Source organism: Tupaia chinensis, unplaced genomic scaffold, assembly GCF_000334495.1.
Source record: "Tupaia chinensis unplaced genomic scaffold, TupChi_1.0 Scaffold144017_1, whole genome shotgun sequence".
NCBI lineage: Eukaryota > Metazoa > Chordata > Mammalia > Scandentia > Tupaiidae > Tupaia > Tupaia belangeri.
The window spans coordinates 318,188-335,617 of record NW_006203869.1 but is presented as its reverse complement, the minus strand read 5'-3'; the positions used below and the strand labels follow the sequence as shown (position 1 = coordinate 335,617).

The window sequence follows — 17,430 nt, the reverse complement described above, 5'->3', positions numbered from 1 at the left end:
CATACACATTTTCTCTTCAGAACCTCTGATATTTATAGGGGCTGATGAACTCATGCAGGGTCACAGGCAACCTATGAGGGTCACTAAACTGTGAGGTCAGAGAGATTCCTCTGCGTCTCCTATTGCATGTCCAGTACCTGCACAGTGCCAGGCCCATAGCAGAAGCTTCATAAACTTGTGTGCAGGATTAGATAGGTAGGTGGGTAACTGGATGGATTGTAGGTGACTGGGTAGGCAGGTAGGTAAGTAGTGGATGATTGGATAGGTAAGTGACTGGGTAGGAGATGGGTGGATGACTGGCTGGGTAGATGGGTAAATGGATAAAAAGGCAGAGCAAGAATTTCAACAAGACAGGCTCACTTCTGAAACTGATTCTCTTAAGTATTACACTTTACGTCTTACCTAAGAGATAAAAAGTTGGAGGAGCAAAAATGAACACAAAAATATTCTGAAATGGAGGGCTGTCCAGGGGCATAATAGTTAACCACAACACAACACTCTGAGGCTGACCCGCATGGAAAGGTTCTAGGTTTGTTTCCAGAGACCTCCCTGAGTACACCACACACGTTCCCACGATCTCCGGCTAGCTGAGGCTGGGGAGCACCACCACATCAAGAACCTACTGGGGTGTGTGTGTGTGTGTGTGTGTGTGTGTGTGTATAAAATCTTAGAAGAAAAAATAAACTTTAAAAAAATTTAGGCCCAGCCAAGTGGCATAGTTCATAGCATCTGAGACAACAGTGCTGGAAGCCACATGGCCTACTGCAGTTTCAGATCCCCAGGTTGAGCTGATAGCAGGATTCTGAAGAGCTGGAGGGCTGGGGCAAGGGGGTCACAGCTTGACAAGCTCCCGAATGTGCCCCCCACCTCATGTGGATGTATGTATATATCATGAACAAATTGTTTTAAACTTTTAAAAAGGAAAAAAGAGAATTACAAAAGAAATATTGGTCATCTGGGGAAATGGTCAAACCAGAAGGTGCCCAGTTGGTGCACTGGTGTAGACCAATTCAAAGGGAGAGATCCACAATGCACTGTGATCGTGACCTGCCCCTCCCAGCCCCTCTTTGCTGACTCCTAACTCAGGAGGTTTTTGCTAACTACTCCTAGGATCAAGGCTACAATAGTTCATTCTTGCACATTTTTAACTGCCAGACGGTATGCACTCTCACCAGAGAGAGACAGAGAGAGGGAGAAAGCAAGCTTCAGTAAGGAGTGGTCATGCCACAATCACTTATTCATTTCTTCATCCTGTTAGAATTTGGAGAATAATGGGGCTGGCAGGTGGCATGGTGTTTTAAGGCACTCGACTCCCACCTGACCAAACACAGTTCAAGTCCTAGACCTGGTGGCTTGCTTTCTTACTTTCTCTCTCATACACACACACATCTCTCTCTGGTCAAATTAAAAAATAATAATAATAAATAAAATTGGGGACCAGCAAGTGGCATGGAGTTTAAGACACTGGACATTCCCACATGGCCGACCATAGTTCAAGTCCCAGATCTGGTGGCTTGCTTTCTTACTTTCTCTCTCATACACACACACATCTCTCTCTGGTCAAATTAAAAATAAAAATAAAAAATAAATGAATGAATGAATAAAGTTAAATAGTTCTTTAAAAAATAGCTGCTAAAAATAATTAATAAAATTAAAATTAAATAATTATTTTTTAAAAAGGAAGAATTTTGGCCACACACATGCACCCAGCATGTTTTTCAAGCCACTGAAGCCAGGATTCAAACCTCACTCAGAGATGTAGGATTCAGTTCCCTTAAGCACTTCGCTATAGGACTGGCCTATACAATTTTGTTTGACATTATTTCTCATAACAGGTGGAGTTTAACAAAATACCTTTGAATTAACACTCTAAATTAGACCAATACAGTTTTCAATCAGAAAACAGATCATGTCAACCCTGGTAATAGTAAGAGTTTATGGAATGCACCGTTGTTACAATTGCCGGAGTGCTGAGTCAGTTCATAACTAGTCTCCGTGTAAGGAGATAATGTAACTCTACGGGGAACGTGAAAGTGGATGTTCATTTGTTACAGATGGTCTTGAGGACATTACTAGGTCATCAGAAAAGTCATGATGTATTTTTCTCTTTTTCTCTGAAAAAATGTGTTCTGATTTTTCTGACAGCCTAATATTTGGAAATTTAGAGCAGGAAAAAAAATTATATCTTTTATTCAGTCCAAGCTAACGTTTTCTAGGTTAGAAAACAGAGAGAATGACTGGAAAGCCTAAAGTTGCGTTGCGTTAGTGGCATGAGGACAAAGACCCTGTCCCCCTCACGTCCTGCCGTAGCCCTGGGAGTACTTGTGAGAGGTGACCTTCGCAGGCCTGGAAGTAGCTGCTAGGCAGGCCTTGAGTTAGCTGAGCTGTCCTGCTGAATTTTCTTAATTCTCAGAAACACTGAGTCCTTGCTCATGGCGTGAAATGTGCTGATGGGTAGTGTTACTTTCCAACCACAGTCTGAGGAGTTTGCGGACGCCTTGTTCCGGCTCGTCAACATTGTTTATTGATGAAGCAAGTGTGGTGACTTACACCTGATCTCTCCACAGCCCCTGGAGAGCTTCACTCTTAAGGCTGGTTACACATGACCAGCAAATATGAACATGTGGGCTGTCCCCATAGCACAGTGGTTACGAGCTGCCAAGTGGAAGCTGGATCCCACGTGGCCAACCAGGGTTCAGTCTTGGCCTTAGCAGTTTGAAAAACTGTTGTTCAGGGTCTGATGGAATAGAGGATTGGAGGGAAAGGGGTGGTGGCATAACCAGGACCATGCAGGTGGCGCACGCTCTCTCGATCTCATGTGTGCACCCTCTGGCATAAAAATGTACATAGAGGGGACCAGCAGTTAGAGTAGTGGCTATGTCGCTGGACTCCCATGTAGTCGACCACCGGACCTGGTGGCTTAAAACTCACGCTGGGCGCGTGTGCGTGCGTGCCCAAGATCCTGAGAGGAGAATGGAGGAGAAGGGATTGCGGTGTGACCATCCCCCCTGGGGGGGGATTTCTCGCTTTCTGTCTCTCTGTCTCTTTCTGTCTGTCTGGTGAGCACACACACCCTATAGCAAAAAAAAAAAAAAAAAAATTACATAGAGAAAAAATGTTAAACTATTTCAATATAAAATACTCTAGGCCCTGCCGGGATGGTGCAGTAGTAGCACGCTGCTCTGCAGTGCTGGAAGATTGGGGTTCAGTTCCCAGGTGGACCTAGACATGCCAGGCACATACTGGTGCCTGTGATTCTGGCTGACTGGGAAGAAGGCTGGGGGGAGGGCTGCAGCGTAAGACCCTGGTGAGGGGGCCTGTCACTCCCTCCTTCTATCTTGCTCTCTCTCACTTTCATGAAATAAATATACTTTAAAATATTTTAATATAAATAAATATTTTTAAAATATAAAGAACTCCATCCAAGTTACTATTTTGGACTCCATGGATCCTGGGTGTTCCATGGGTCTGTCAGTGGGACCCGACCTAAGTGGAAAAGTGGGGCCTGCCATGCTCTTCTGAGATGACAGCTAGAACCTGGCTCTTGCTCTGACATACCCTAGAAAGCTTTAATACAGCCTCACTTTAATGTTCTTGCCAGGCCACATCCTTTCCTGCAATGAATGCCAATACGTCACCATTGTCATTTGGATTCTGAGTCTCGACTAGCAATGGAATCTTGTTAACTGCACTGTCTAAGAACCTGCCACATCATCGGCACTAACACATTTCTTAAATCAATTGATTAATAAAAGAATAAAGACAGACCAGCAGATGGCATAATGGCTACATTGTTGGATTCCCATGTAGTCAATCGTGGTTCAAGTCCCGGACCCAGTGGTTTAAACTCACACCAGGCACGTGTGTGTGCATGCCCAAGATCCCAAGAGAAGAATGGAGGAGAAGGGAATGCAGCATGGCCATCCCCCCTCCCAGGGGGTGATTTCTCTCTTTCTGTCTCTCTTTCTCTCTGTCTTTCACATGCCCAAAAACAAAAACCCCCCCAAAAAAAAAAAAAAAAAAGAATAAAAGAACTTGAGCATCCTAAGTAATGTCCACTATAACCTTTTACAAAAGTGCTCATTAGCATTGAAGAAAAACAAATGTAATTCAGTATGATAAATACTCCTCTGCCCAAAAGACAAAGCGCGTGTAATTGTCACTTCTGGTTTCTAATAGCTTCTGTTCGTCTCCACTTTGATTAAAGTGATCTGCACAAGAACACTAGCAGCTGCTGTGGGTTTCTTCGCCTTCTCCCGCAGAGCACACGGTGCTTTGTCAGGACAAGTCTCAGATCAGATGTCATCACCCGACCTTGGAAATGTCCAGAGAAGCTAAAGTATATCGAAGATACTCTATTTGTATTTTTAAGCTGAATTTCAATGTTTAAAACATCTAGGTATGTGTACATTATCAAATCAGTACAAAAGTGGGAGCTGGGCACGCTGCAACATTAAAACACCATGCTCTGGATGGTTGATTGACATGGGAAGAGTCCAGGTTCAAGTCCACAGACCTCTTTGAGTACACTAGGTGTACATGTGCCATGACTGGGACTGGCTAAGGCGTGTAGTGGGTCACAGCATCAAGACCCGAATAGGGATACTGTCTGTCTGTCTGTCTCTCTCTCTCTCTCTTTCTCTCTCTCTCATATACACACACTCATGGAATAAATAAATTAACATATCCTAAATATTTGTATAAAAATGTACTTCAAAAACTACTTTTAGGGGCCAGCAGATGGTGTGGTGGTTAAAGGCACTGGACTCCCACACAGTCAACTGTGGTTCGAGTCCCAGACCTGGTAACTTGCTTTCTCACTTTCCCTCTCTCTCTCTCTCACTCTGTCCCTCTCTGGTCAAATTAAAATAAATAAATAAAGTTAAATAAAATAATTTTTTGAAAAGAAAGAAAACTACTTTTATAAAGTTAAAAGACTAATTTGGGAGTCAGCAGGTGACGTGGTGGTTAAAGAGCTGAATTCCCATATGGCCAGACATAGTTGGAGTCCCAGACCTGCTGGTTTGAACCTCATATTGGGTGCATGTGAGAGTGTGTCCAAAATCCCGAGAGGAGAATAAAGAAAGGATTGTGGTGTGGCCATCCCCCTAGAGAGTGATATTTTACTTTCCCTCTCTTTGTCTATCTCTCTCCAGCAAATGCATGTCCCTAAGCAAAGAAAAAATAATAATAATAATTTAAAAAGCAGTCGAGGGACCAGCAGTTGGCATAATGGTTATGTTGCTGAATTCCCATGTAGTCGACTGAGGTTCAAGTCCCACTCCCAGTGGCTTAAAATCATGCTGGGCGCATGTGTATGCGTGCCCAAGATCCCAAGAGGAGAATGGAGGAGAAGGGATTGTGGCGTGGCCATCCCCCCGGGGTGTGTGTGTGTGTGGGGGGGGGGGGGTGTGGTTGTGATTTCTCTCTTTCTGTTTCTCTGTCTCTCTCTGTCTTTCTGGCGAGTGTGCATGCCCTATAGCAAAAACCTCTCCAAAAAAAAGTAAGAAGCAGTCAACTTATTCCACAGTGAAACCAATAGAGTTTTCTGAGGCCACTTCCCTTGTAAAACAAATCCATGTCTCACTCTAATTCTACACATCGCAGGGCAGGCCCCCAGTCAAAGCGAGTACTAAAGGATCACAGAGATCTGACAGTGAGCGTTGTTGTCCACGCTCAGCGCCACGGCTCAGGCAGAGTGGGCAGAGGTAGAATCCTAAAACCACTGGAAGACTGTTTCTTTGAAAGTGGTAAAACAAAACAAAAGAATGGGAATAATGACAATAGCATGTGCCTATTATAATACAATAAAAATCACATACCAATATTTATATATTCCAAGAAATTCAAAGCTCTAGAAACCTAATTATGCCTTTTAGTAAGTAAATATATATTTTTAAAGAATTATTTATTTAATTTTAGGTATTATTATTATTATTTTTAGTTTAACCAGAGACAGAAAGCAGGAAAGTGAGAAAGCAAGCCATCAGGTACAGGACTCAAACTGCAGTCAACCATGTGGGAATCCAATGCCCTAACCACCGTGCCACCTGCTGGTCCCTCAGCAAGTTAATTTAAATTTTCCTGGACCTCTGTTTCCTCATCTGGAAAATGAGCATAATTAATAAAACCTACCGCATAGGCATCCGTTACATGGGTTACATTATGTTATCCATACCAAAATGCTGGCTCTTAATAAACACCCAGTAAATATCAGCAATTAATTTTTTAAATTTTTATTATGGAGGTTTCATCTCAGATCCGTTCAAGCTGTACAACGTCCCATGTAGGGTGCTATCATCATCATAAATAATAGTTTTCTTACGTGATTAACATTCTTTCCATTTATATCATGTACCTATTTGAAGTCAGGGAGACATCTGACAAGTAACTGCTCACTACTTCATTTGCTACATCGCTGACACAGGGAGTCAGAGAGGCTATCCTCACTCTTCGGGTACACTCCAGTTTTAGCTAAAGTCTCGGGCGGTAGATGATTTGCCCAAAGTCAAAAGCAAGTAACCAGCAGTTGCAAGATTCAAGTCCACACTAACTCCTCCTTCAAGGCTGTTCCCAGCATTTCAAGCTTTTCCGAAATATCAACTTCAAAATATTTCATTTCAAGAGATAAATGTAACCCCAAGTGGGATTAGCAGCAAACCCACGAATGGACGAGTGCACCGTGCACAGATGCATGTTGGGTAGGCACACGCACCGGGGGAACAAATTGGCTAGGTTATGGGGCTACGATGCCCTGCAGGCAGTGTCACCACCCCCCATGGAGCACAGGTCTCCCCATGCCATGACAGTATGCACCAAGTGGTGCGGAGGGCGCCTAAACAGATCCCCCACCCCTGGTACCAGAAAGCATTGCTCCCACCCCACCAGCATTCCTCTAGGGTGCTCCATATTTCTGGCCAAGGGATGATCTGCTTTTTTCTCTGCTATGGGCCTTATCCTTCCCTGGCTGCCCAGCCTTTGCTCAGCTCCAAATGCCAAGTGAGCAAATTCTACTTTTCCTTTAACGCCTGTTTAAAAGCCATTTCCTCCATGACACAAGAAGCAAACACACAACCACACCAGCCAGAATAATCACTGCAGCCCAAATCTATTACTTTACTTAAATGCGTTTCTCCAACTTACTTTCAACCGTTTTCTCTGTTCTTAGATCTGAGGGCAATTGAAGGCCCTGGTTTGAGTCTTTCTATTTCTCCAGGGCCTTACAAAGAGCTGGTGTTCAGTGAGGATCTGTGTGAGCAAGGGATCAAGGGTTGATCTTTTGCTACCTTTTGGCACTCACTATGCCTGACCATGGAATACAACACGAGCAAATTGCTATGAAGGGGCAAGGTATTCACCCCTACACTTATTTGTTTGTTGGCTAAGCAGGGTGTTGCTATGTCACGATTTTGTCTCCGGAGTAACTGGGGCTACAGGTGCATTCTACCATGCTTGGCTTTTAGGGTGAACCAGGAATAAATCTGGGCCACTAAGTGACTTTAGCCTGTCAAGAGCCAGCATCTACCAGCATACACTCCTACAGCTGGACTCCAACTAAATTTTTTATATGAAAAGAGAACTTGAACTCAAAAACTTGGCAAGATGAGAAATAAAAACTATTTTTAAATCTTTTTCAGATAAATTTCTTAATTCTCCATTTCATTCTACATACACGGAAAAGGATTCAAAGAACAAAAGATTTCAAATTAAATAGGTCCCTTAAAAATAAAAATCTATACTCAGAAAAGAAGGGGATTTAATTGATAAAAAGTTAAGAACCCAAGAGGAGTTTTAGAAAGATTTACCATCTGTATTTAATCTTACTGTAATAGAACAGGGCACCTTCTACTCCTAAGCAATCTGAATAGCTCTTGAATATTATTATTTGTAGTCTGTCTGTAAAGGAGGGAAAGTACATGCACCAGGGATCAAAAGCCTTTTACGTGAACACAGTTAGTAGACTATTAAACATGGTATAAGTTACACTGACAATGAAAAAAAAAAAGAGCCTGCTGATGACAAGACCAGAATGGAGTTGGCACTCTGTCTCTGTGATGTCACTTCTTTAATCCCGACATGGGAGCATAGGATGAACGGACTCCCTGAGCTAACCGTATTCAGTCCTATGCCCCCAGCCACAGGGGCCATGTCTAGTGACTGCTGCCGTGACTGCACCACTGTGGAACCCTGCAGCCGGATACCCGAGGTCCAGCAGAGCTGTCTACTTCATTTCCCCAAAAGGAGTTGGCTATCTTGCGTGTCTCTACAAATAATGAAGAGGTGACTTTGGTCAAAGTGCAAAGGCACATTGATTCCTACCCAGCTCAGCACCACCACACAGCCCGTAGATTCCCAGAAGCAAAACAGCACATCTGAAGGAAAGTGGGACCCTCTAGGCAGCTCTGCTTTTTAGCCTGGATAGGACAAAGGCACAATGGATTGCTTCCCCCATGTTTCCTGGGGAACACGATTCACAAGAAAGATGCCTCTAAAATAGTGTTTCATGGTCAGATACATTTGGAAAAGACTATAAATCTTTCTCTGAAGTTTCACAATGCATAGTGACGGTGATGAGAAGTGGTGCAATAAAGAACTCCATTAGATGTGGTTTGACTCAGCAAGTTCCACGTTTATTTTGACTATGAACCTTCTTTTCAGTAATATCTTTTTTGGGGGATTGGGTAAAGAGATTTTTGCCTTAGGGCATGTCTGCTCACCAGAGAGACAGAGAGACAGACACAGTGAGAAGAAAAATGAGGAATCACCCCCAGGGGGCATGGCCATGCCACAATCCCTTTTCCTCCATTTTCCTGGCATCTTGGGCATTCATACATGTGTGGCGGGCATGATTTTCAAGCCACCAAGTCTAGGACTCAAACCACGGTTGCCCCTGTGGAAGTCCAGTGATATAACCACTATGCCATCTGCTGGTTCCAGTAATGTCTTTTAATATTTAAATTTAGTTTGTAAAATGTTTGAAACTACTCTACACTTCACATCTGTATGGTTTTGAGTCTAGCTTTGAGACAATCATTGGTATCCTTGTAAAAAAAAAAAATGCTGGTCAAAGCATCAAAGGAAGTTACACTAGAAATGGAAGGTTTCTAAATGTCCACAAACGGATGAATGGATTGGAAACGTGTGGTATATATACTCTATGGAATACTACGCAGCCATAAAAAATAACAAGACCCTGGCATTTGATAGAAAGTGGTTAAGATACAGAGGATCTATTGCTGAGTGAAGTAAGCCAGGCTATGAATGAAAGATAATGTATGTATCCACTTAATATAAACCGACTATCTGCACTCTATGGTAGAGAGCAAAATATTGGAGGACATAAAAGCAGTGAAAGTACTTAACGAGAATAGGACAGTGTGGAATGAGGGGGGGGTGAAGAGAAGAGGACAGAGACAGATAGCAAGAGAACAAATAGGCAGGACATCAATGGGGAACAGATATGGCTTATTACCTGTTGATGATGACATGTATAGTATTCTCAACTGGATTGGTCTGAGAAGTATTTCATGATGGGTAAAGTCTTTTTACAAGCAAAATGAGAAATAGTGATTGACTGTTTAAAAAATAATTAGAATAATAATAATAATGATTGGGAAAAACAATGAAAAAGATATTGAATGATGAAGTGGGTGGGGAGATTAATGTCTCTGTATTGACTGACAGGCATGGCATTCCCTTTTGAAAAAGCAATGTAATACACTGTAAAGTTATATGTAATCCAATGTAGTATAAAGAAGATTATGATGATAATAAAAATAAATTAATTTTAAAAAAAGAAATGGAAGGTTTCGATTTTCTGTCAACTAAACTATGAAATAATCTGGAAATTTTATGTTAATATAAAGAAACATATTTTACAAACTGAGAAAGAGAAAAACGTTTATGTCACAATTACAGTGGTCCACAGCAGTATGTTTTTTAACTTTTTTTTAAAGAGAGATTTTTGCTATAGGGTGCATGTGCTCACCAGAGACAGACAGAAAGTGAAAAATCAACCCTTTCCAGGACTGTACATTTTCAGATAATTTAAGTTCACTGGTTTTTAACGTGGAATCAGAGAAGATGGGAGTCTAAGTCATCTTAGAAGTCACCATAATTTTGCACATTTTTTTCCTTTTAAAAATTTTTATTATAGGGCATGTGCGCTCTATAACAAGAAAGAGAGAGGCTGACAGTGAGAAATCACCCCCAGGGTGTGGGCCATACTGCAATCCCTTCTCCTCCATTCTCCTTTTTGGGTTTTGGGCACACACACACACACACACCCAATATATGTTTCAAGCGTCCAGGTCTGGGATTTGTAAGAGTCCAGCACCTTAACCACCACACCACTTGCTGGCCCCTAAGTTTGCACTGTTTAAATACACTTCAACTGACTAACTATTCCCTACTAATAAATTAAGCCTTTAGGAAGATACGGTCACTTGACTATCCTTGGTGTCACTAAGGAAATATTTAGAATATTACATGCTAAAATACACTGAAAATGCCCTCAATATCTGAGAACTCATGTTCTCACATGTCTATATCTATGTATCCTGGTTATTATGAAAGAAGATTTGAGTAATAAGTACTATCAGTATATGTATCAAAGTCTGCTAAAATAGAAAGTTTGCCCTGACATGAAACACCTAAAATAAACTTTCATAACTTTTCTTTTTAACTTGAAACATACCCAGTCATTCAATTAAAGCCTGTTCGCATTTATGAAGGGAAAATCTTGATGCCATGGATCTGATGTATATTTCAAACGAACAATTTTTTCTAACTTAACATTTTAAGATCCATGCCAACCCGTAAAAATATCTATTTAGATTTCAATTCAAATATCCTTGCCTCTTTCATTTTTTTAAAACTGAGAACCATAAAAACATAAATATGCAAAATTCGCTTTTTCCAGAACACAGTGGGCACATATGCCATACAGTTACACGATCTGAATCAGAAAGAACACACCAGGCTCCCCGCATCCTCAAATCTGGGGGGAAGGTCGTTGTCAATGGATTCGGTTAACACTTCGAGGTTAGATTGTACTTTCTCTCGACTCATGCCATTTTAGTTCAGTGGTCAAAAGGATCGCGTTTTCAAGTAGCCCTCGTGGCAGTGCCTTACCAGTGTAGATGCTGGCATTGGAAGCTGGGATACCAAACTGTGACTCGATGAACTTGGGAATGAAGGTAATGAAAGCAGTTACAATGGCACTCTCAGCTGTGTATGACAAACTCACAAAAAGGAATGTCATGTTGCTTAAGATCCTGACAGCTGCTCTTGGTAGGTCTACAAAATGACAAAAATGACAAATGAATGTTATAAACAATGGATGGGAAACAAAATAAAATCTAACTGTTTTTGAAATGAACTGGAATTAGCCATTGAGCAATATTTGTCACAGAGAATAAAAATAAATCCGAGGGTGTTCAGAAATCATCTCATCTTAAATAGATTTTGTTTTGGTGTCGTTTTTTTAAATTTTCAAGTAAAAGAAGAAAATTTTTTAATTTTTGAAAACATACCCATACACAAATATCCTTAGAAGCAGTACTCCACCAATGGCTCCTATTTCATAAACTGCTTAAATTCTTTGCAGTTTTTATTGATTAAAATAATGTTACTCTCTGTGAAGATCCCAGTCCTCTAAATGCGCAAAGCCCCTGCAAGACAGTCCCAAATTACATTTTCTATTTCAGGAATGGGAACACGATATTGGACATCCGATCGTCCAGGCTCATGGTGAAACAGGAAATAATCATGGCTATAAAGGTGAAAGGGACACGGCCGTGAGGCCAGACATCCCCATACTTTGGACTGGAGAACACCTAGCCATGATCACCCAAGTGGACAGACCGCGAGTGCTGGCGAACTCGTATCTGCACAACTGTCCCTTAAGGGAGAAAGAAAAGTCCCATCTTTGAGTCTAAGCACTTACTTATTTCCCAGAACTTGCCATCTATTACACTTCAAGATACACATGCCAGGGACCAGCAGTTAGTGTAATGGCTATGTCGCTAGACTCCCATGTAGTCAACCACGGTTCGAGTCCCAGATCTGGTGGCTTAAACTCATGCCGGGCGCATGTGCGTGCGTGCCCAAGATCCCGAGAGGAGAATGGAGGAGAAGGGACTGTGGTGTGGCCATCCCCCTGGGGGGTGATTTCTCGCTTTCTGTCTCTCTGTCTCTCTCTGTCTGGCGAGCACACACGCTCTATAGCAAAAACCTCTCCAAAAAAAGAAAAAAAAAAAGATACACATGCCAGTATTTTTTGCAGCATTGTTTATAATAGCAAAAATTAGGAGGAAAAAAATTAAACATTCAGCAATGGTAAATGTTGAACTAAATTATGACACAGCCATATCATGGAATACTATGTGGTAGTTTAAAATGAAATAGTTACATGGACTGACATAAAAGAACTCCAAGAAATATTGTATTAATGGACAAAGCAAGCTGCAGACATAGACATACATGTGTGTTTGTAATCATATTGAAGTAAAAATCCAATAAGCCAAAACAGCATGTTTATATATGGTCAAACACATACTTCTTGGTACATATGAGGACACTTCAAAAAGTGTCATGGAAAATGGAATTAAAGTATGAGTTAATTTTGGTGCCAAAATAAAATAAAATCCATGCAATCATTCTTTTATAATATTTACTTTTTATGAACTTTTTGAAGACCCCTTCTATTAACATCAAACTATTAAGTTCTCCCAATGGACTAACACTGGCGAAGAGGAAAATAAAAAGAGATTTTTGTAAGCACATTTTTATATTTTTCAAGTCTATAACATGAATTAATGCACATTTACGTAATCCTTGCATGCCTTCATGGAAAAGGTGAGCTGCATTATTTTTGACAATATGTTTATCTCTGTGAACAGTTATCTCCTTATGCTCCAAAATAATAAAGTCATTTAATTAAAATTAACCAACCTAGCCTCCTATGCACCAGACTTTAAAACTTAGGAAGTTGACACTTACTCAGTATCATTTCAAAATTTAAATTAAATTTAATATGCTATATCTTAGCTTAATTGTTAAAGTTTAAATTAGCATTTTATAAAACTAAGATCCGCACTCTATTTTTAGCATAGAAAACACATCAAAAAAAATAATCAAAGTGATTCATAAAATTATCCTATATTCCCTGATAAACACTGTAAATCAAAATGTCATACTCTAAATTTTAAAATTAGAAAGTCAAAGGTACATCTTAACATGCAAGAATTCAGATTAATTTTAGCAATATACAAAGAGCCAATGGGTTCAATCTAAAATATCTGGGAAGATATAAACTTCTTTAATACAAGGACACAGCGTATGCAACCCATGAGTATTTTAAGAGAGACTAGCTATGTCGAACTAATTGTTCGTAATTATTTGATATAACGAAATAGCCCTTTAATTTCAAAAGTAACAAAAAATATATATGATGATTCTTTTCTTTCATTAAAGAAAAAAATCTGAATGGGGATTGTAGTGTCTCTGTCTTGACTGATATGCATGGTATTCCTTCTGGGAAAAGAAATGCAATACACTGTAAAGTTATATGTGATTCAATGTAATATAAACAAGATTATGATGATAATAAATAATTTTTTAAAAAGAAAAAAATATGCTTTTATGTATAAGAAGACCTTAGCAACAGTTCAGACTTCAACGAGTCTAAGTTGGTTTCCCTCTTTCGTCTGTCTGCCTCCTCCTCCTTGATGAAGGCCAATCATTCAACCTGGGTGCCCTGCAGCAGGGGAGGGCCAGGGTGTACCCCCAGGTCAATGGCTCTGAATTTTTTTTACAATACAGGAGGACTGAGCAAATAAATAAATACATTGACATTAATGAGACTCAGTATTCAACTGCCAGAGCATGGAATTTCAGAGAGGTATGGTTAAATATTACTTTAGAGCCAGAAGCATCAGTGTGAATTGATGGTTTAGATAGACAGATAAGTAGATAAAATGATACACAGAGATAGGGAAGAGATGGATGGAGGCAATGTGTGTGTGTGTGTGTGTGTGTGTGTGTGTGTGTACGAGTGAACACATACTGCCCAATTCTCTGCTAAGAGTTTAGAAGCCATGACACCCTAGGAGGAATGAGCCTACCCAACACCCAATTGCTGATTTCTAAAAGCCATTTTCCACTAAAAAGAACCAGAACTCCTTGGAGAAATGTGTAACCTCAGAGTTGGGGCACAGAATATACAAGATAAGCCTGGAAAAATTGTATAACAAGAAATTAAAGAATGCACCCAGAATAACAGGGACATGTCAGAAAAGACACTGAAGACAGCTTGGAAAATCACAGCAGCCAGTCTGGGATGATTTGAGATCAATGAATGCTAACGCCAGCACCAGTAAGTGAAAGTCTAATGGGGACAATGACACAGTCACTCTTCATTACTTCCTATTTACAAATTTGTCTACTTGCTCAAATTTATTTGTAACCCCCCAACATACTTGCAGCACTTTCACTGACATGCACAGAAAAGTAAAACATTTGATTCAGGGCCAACAGGTGGTATGGAAGTGAAGGCACTGGATCCCACTGTGCAATTCAAGTCCCGGATCTGGCAGCTTGAAAACCGCACAGGGTGCATGTGCATGCGTGCCCCAAATCCCCAGGGGATAATAGAGGAGAAGACACTGCGGCATGGTTACCCCCTTGAGGGGTGATTTCTCACTTTCCCTCTCTCTGTCTCTCTCTGGTAAAAGCACTTGCCCTATAACAAAAACTAAATACACAAATAAACATGGTTTGTAGAAAACACCCATTCGCTGCTAAGGTTAACAAGGCACACTGTCTTCTTGTTTCAATTATCTTAAAGGAGGGTCCTTGTCACTGCAGGTGGCCGTATTTTTCCCATTGCTGTGCTTATGGGAGACATGCTGTTTTGAATGACCGAGTGTACTGCTGCACCACTGTCTCAGGTCCCTAAGCACAAAGAGCCTGTGACATGCCTTGCAGAGACTTGTGCTAGATAAGCTTCCTTCAGGCCTGAGGTTCAGTGCAGTGGACCATGAGTTCAATGTTAAAAGTCAACAATATACATTAAATGAAGGGGGTTTAAACGGAAAAACACATAAAACAAGGTTATGTACTACCAGTTGACGACTGCATTGTGACAGAAACCCAAGCCTGGCTCTTCCCCAGGAGCAATGCTTCAGCGTTTGCTGATTCAGTGTTCATGGTGAAGTCATAGGTTACAACTGCCACAAATAACGGGAATTGACCATATTTATATGTCCTCAAAATAGTTCTCCTCAAAGTACTTCAAAGTTACTTATTGATGTGTTGTTACATTACATGGAGTAACTTTAGGGTAGGGAAACCTGGCAACTACAATCTCATCCAAGTGGTGAAGAGTCACTTAACTGGTCACAGGTGCAATCCACACTGTGGGCCTGTTGCGGTGTTCCGAGCACGGCGCCGTCTCAGTGCTGCACTGCAGACATGCTACGTCGGGAGACATCATTAAACCCAAACTAAGGGGCACCTACAAAGTTAATGGCTTGGACTTCTTAGAAGGATTATGAAAGACAAAGAAAGATGATCATTGATTCAGGTTTCAAAAGACTAAAAGACAGGGTCAGCAGGTGGAGCAGTGAGTAAGTCACTGGACTCCCACATAACCGAGCATGGTTTGAGTCCTGGCCCTGGCAGCTTGCTTTCTCACGTTTCCTCTCGCTCTCCTTTTCTCTCTCTGGTGAGCACACATGCTATATACCAAGTTAAAAAATAATAACAATAAATAAAATTAAATAGCTATTCTTTTAAAAAAGGAAAAGAAAAAGACTAAAAGATATAAAAACTAAATACATATGATCATGGATTGGATTTTGGACAAAAAGGACATTATTGGGATAACTGGCAAAAGTGAATGAGACCCATGATTTCCTTGGTAGCACCAGATCAGTGTCAGTTTCCCACTTTGATGGCTTCTCCGCGTGTAGGTGAGAGAGTGCCCTTGTGTCTGGGAAACACACCCTGAAGTATGAGGGGACCGTAGGGCACAGGTCTGCAACTTTGCAGAGACAGTTGGAAAACTGGAGCACAGTGTACACTGATGTGCTATTTCTGCGGACTTTATGTGACTTCAAAATTATTTCAAAACCACAAGGTTGAAAAAAACAAAGTTAGCAAAGAAGTTGCCCATCCATAAATTTACAACCAAATACCTAATTTTTAGGCTGCAGCACATATTTTAGTTCTTGGTTCTTTATAGCTGTCATTGTAAAATTGATGATGCCGTAAAAAACATGACAAAGAAGAGGTGATGAAATAATGAGGGTGATTAGCATTTTTATCGTTTAATGCTAAGAAACCTTACAACTGCAATGATAAAAGTGAGCTGACACTAAATCCAGGAAATTCCTTAGAAGTAGTAAAGCAGGAACAAAATTCAAAAACTGAAAGACGAAGCACTAAAATTCAGGGGACTGTAATATAGGTGGGCGGGACTTGGAAATCACTTTTAACAGAAGTGCCAACAGAACTACCTAGAGGCTGGTACTAACCCGTAGCCTAGTAGTTAAGGAAGCGAGATCCCACCTGACCAACTATGATTTGAACCCCAGCCCATGTGGCTTGAAAAGCAGCTGTACACATGTGTATGCTTGCCCCAAATCCCATCATGATGGAGAAATGGAGAAGGGACTGCAGCATGACCACACCCTATTGTGGGGTGTTTTCTGCTCCCACCCATCTTTCTGTCTCTGACAAGCAGTCTGGTAAGCACACCTGTCTTCTGTCAATTAAAAAAATTTAAAAATTAAAAATTAATTTTAAAAAATAAGAGAAGTGCTAATAGTATTGGCAGATCCTTTGCTTCTTCCAGATGCACGTCAATAACAGCAGAGGCAGCCCTGCCATCATGCACACAGGGCCTTGGAAACCTTTAGTTAAGGGGCCAGACAGTGGCTCAGCCACAAAACATGGGCTCATATGGAAGGTCCTGGGTTCACGTCCCAGAACCCCCCTCCGCACGCAAGGCACACATTGTTTCCATAACCCAGACTGGCTGAGGCTGGGGGTCAATCACAGTGTGAGGACCTGTTGGGGATGCATTCTATCTCTGTCTCTCTCTCAACAAATAAACTTATTTAAAAAAAAAAAAAAGCTTCACTTGCAGTTTCAGAAACTCTGAGATGCAAGCTGTGACTGTATTCTTGTGGAAGCTTGTAAGAAACAGTGTTATCAGCTTTAAATGAAGGTCAAGTTCAGCACACCTGAAAGGGCCAGGCATCTTTCCTAATGAGCAGATAAAGGAACTTGTTAAAACTTTAATTCGTTCAGTAAGAGAAGTACCCCCATTGTGGAGAAAGGCCAGCAAGTGCCTGCTACACTGGAGACCCTTTATGGGGCTCTTTGTGCCCAAAGCTGCTGGGTTTTTGTCATGGGACCTGATAT

General features: G+C 41.0%; 1 protein-coding gene across 1 annotated transcript in view; it reads right to left on the bottom strand.

Annotated features, from left to right (window-relative positions):
- The window catches only part of SLCO5A1 (solute carrier organic anion transporter family member 5A1), a 94,911-nt gene that overhangs the window by 63,423 nt on the left and 14,058 nt on the right, over positions 1–17,430 (bottom strand). Inside the window, exon 2 of the mRNA XM_027767206.1 lies at positions 11,134–11,298. Within this exon, the coding sequence (XP_027623007.1) occupies positions 11,134–11,298 (165 nt within the window). The remainder of the gene's footprint in view (positions 1–11,133; positions 11,299–17,430) is intronic.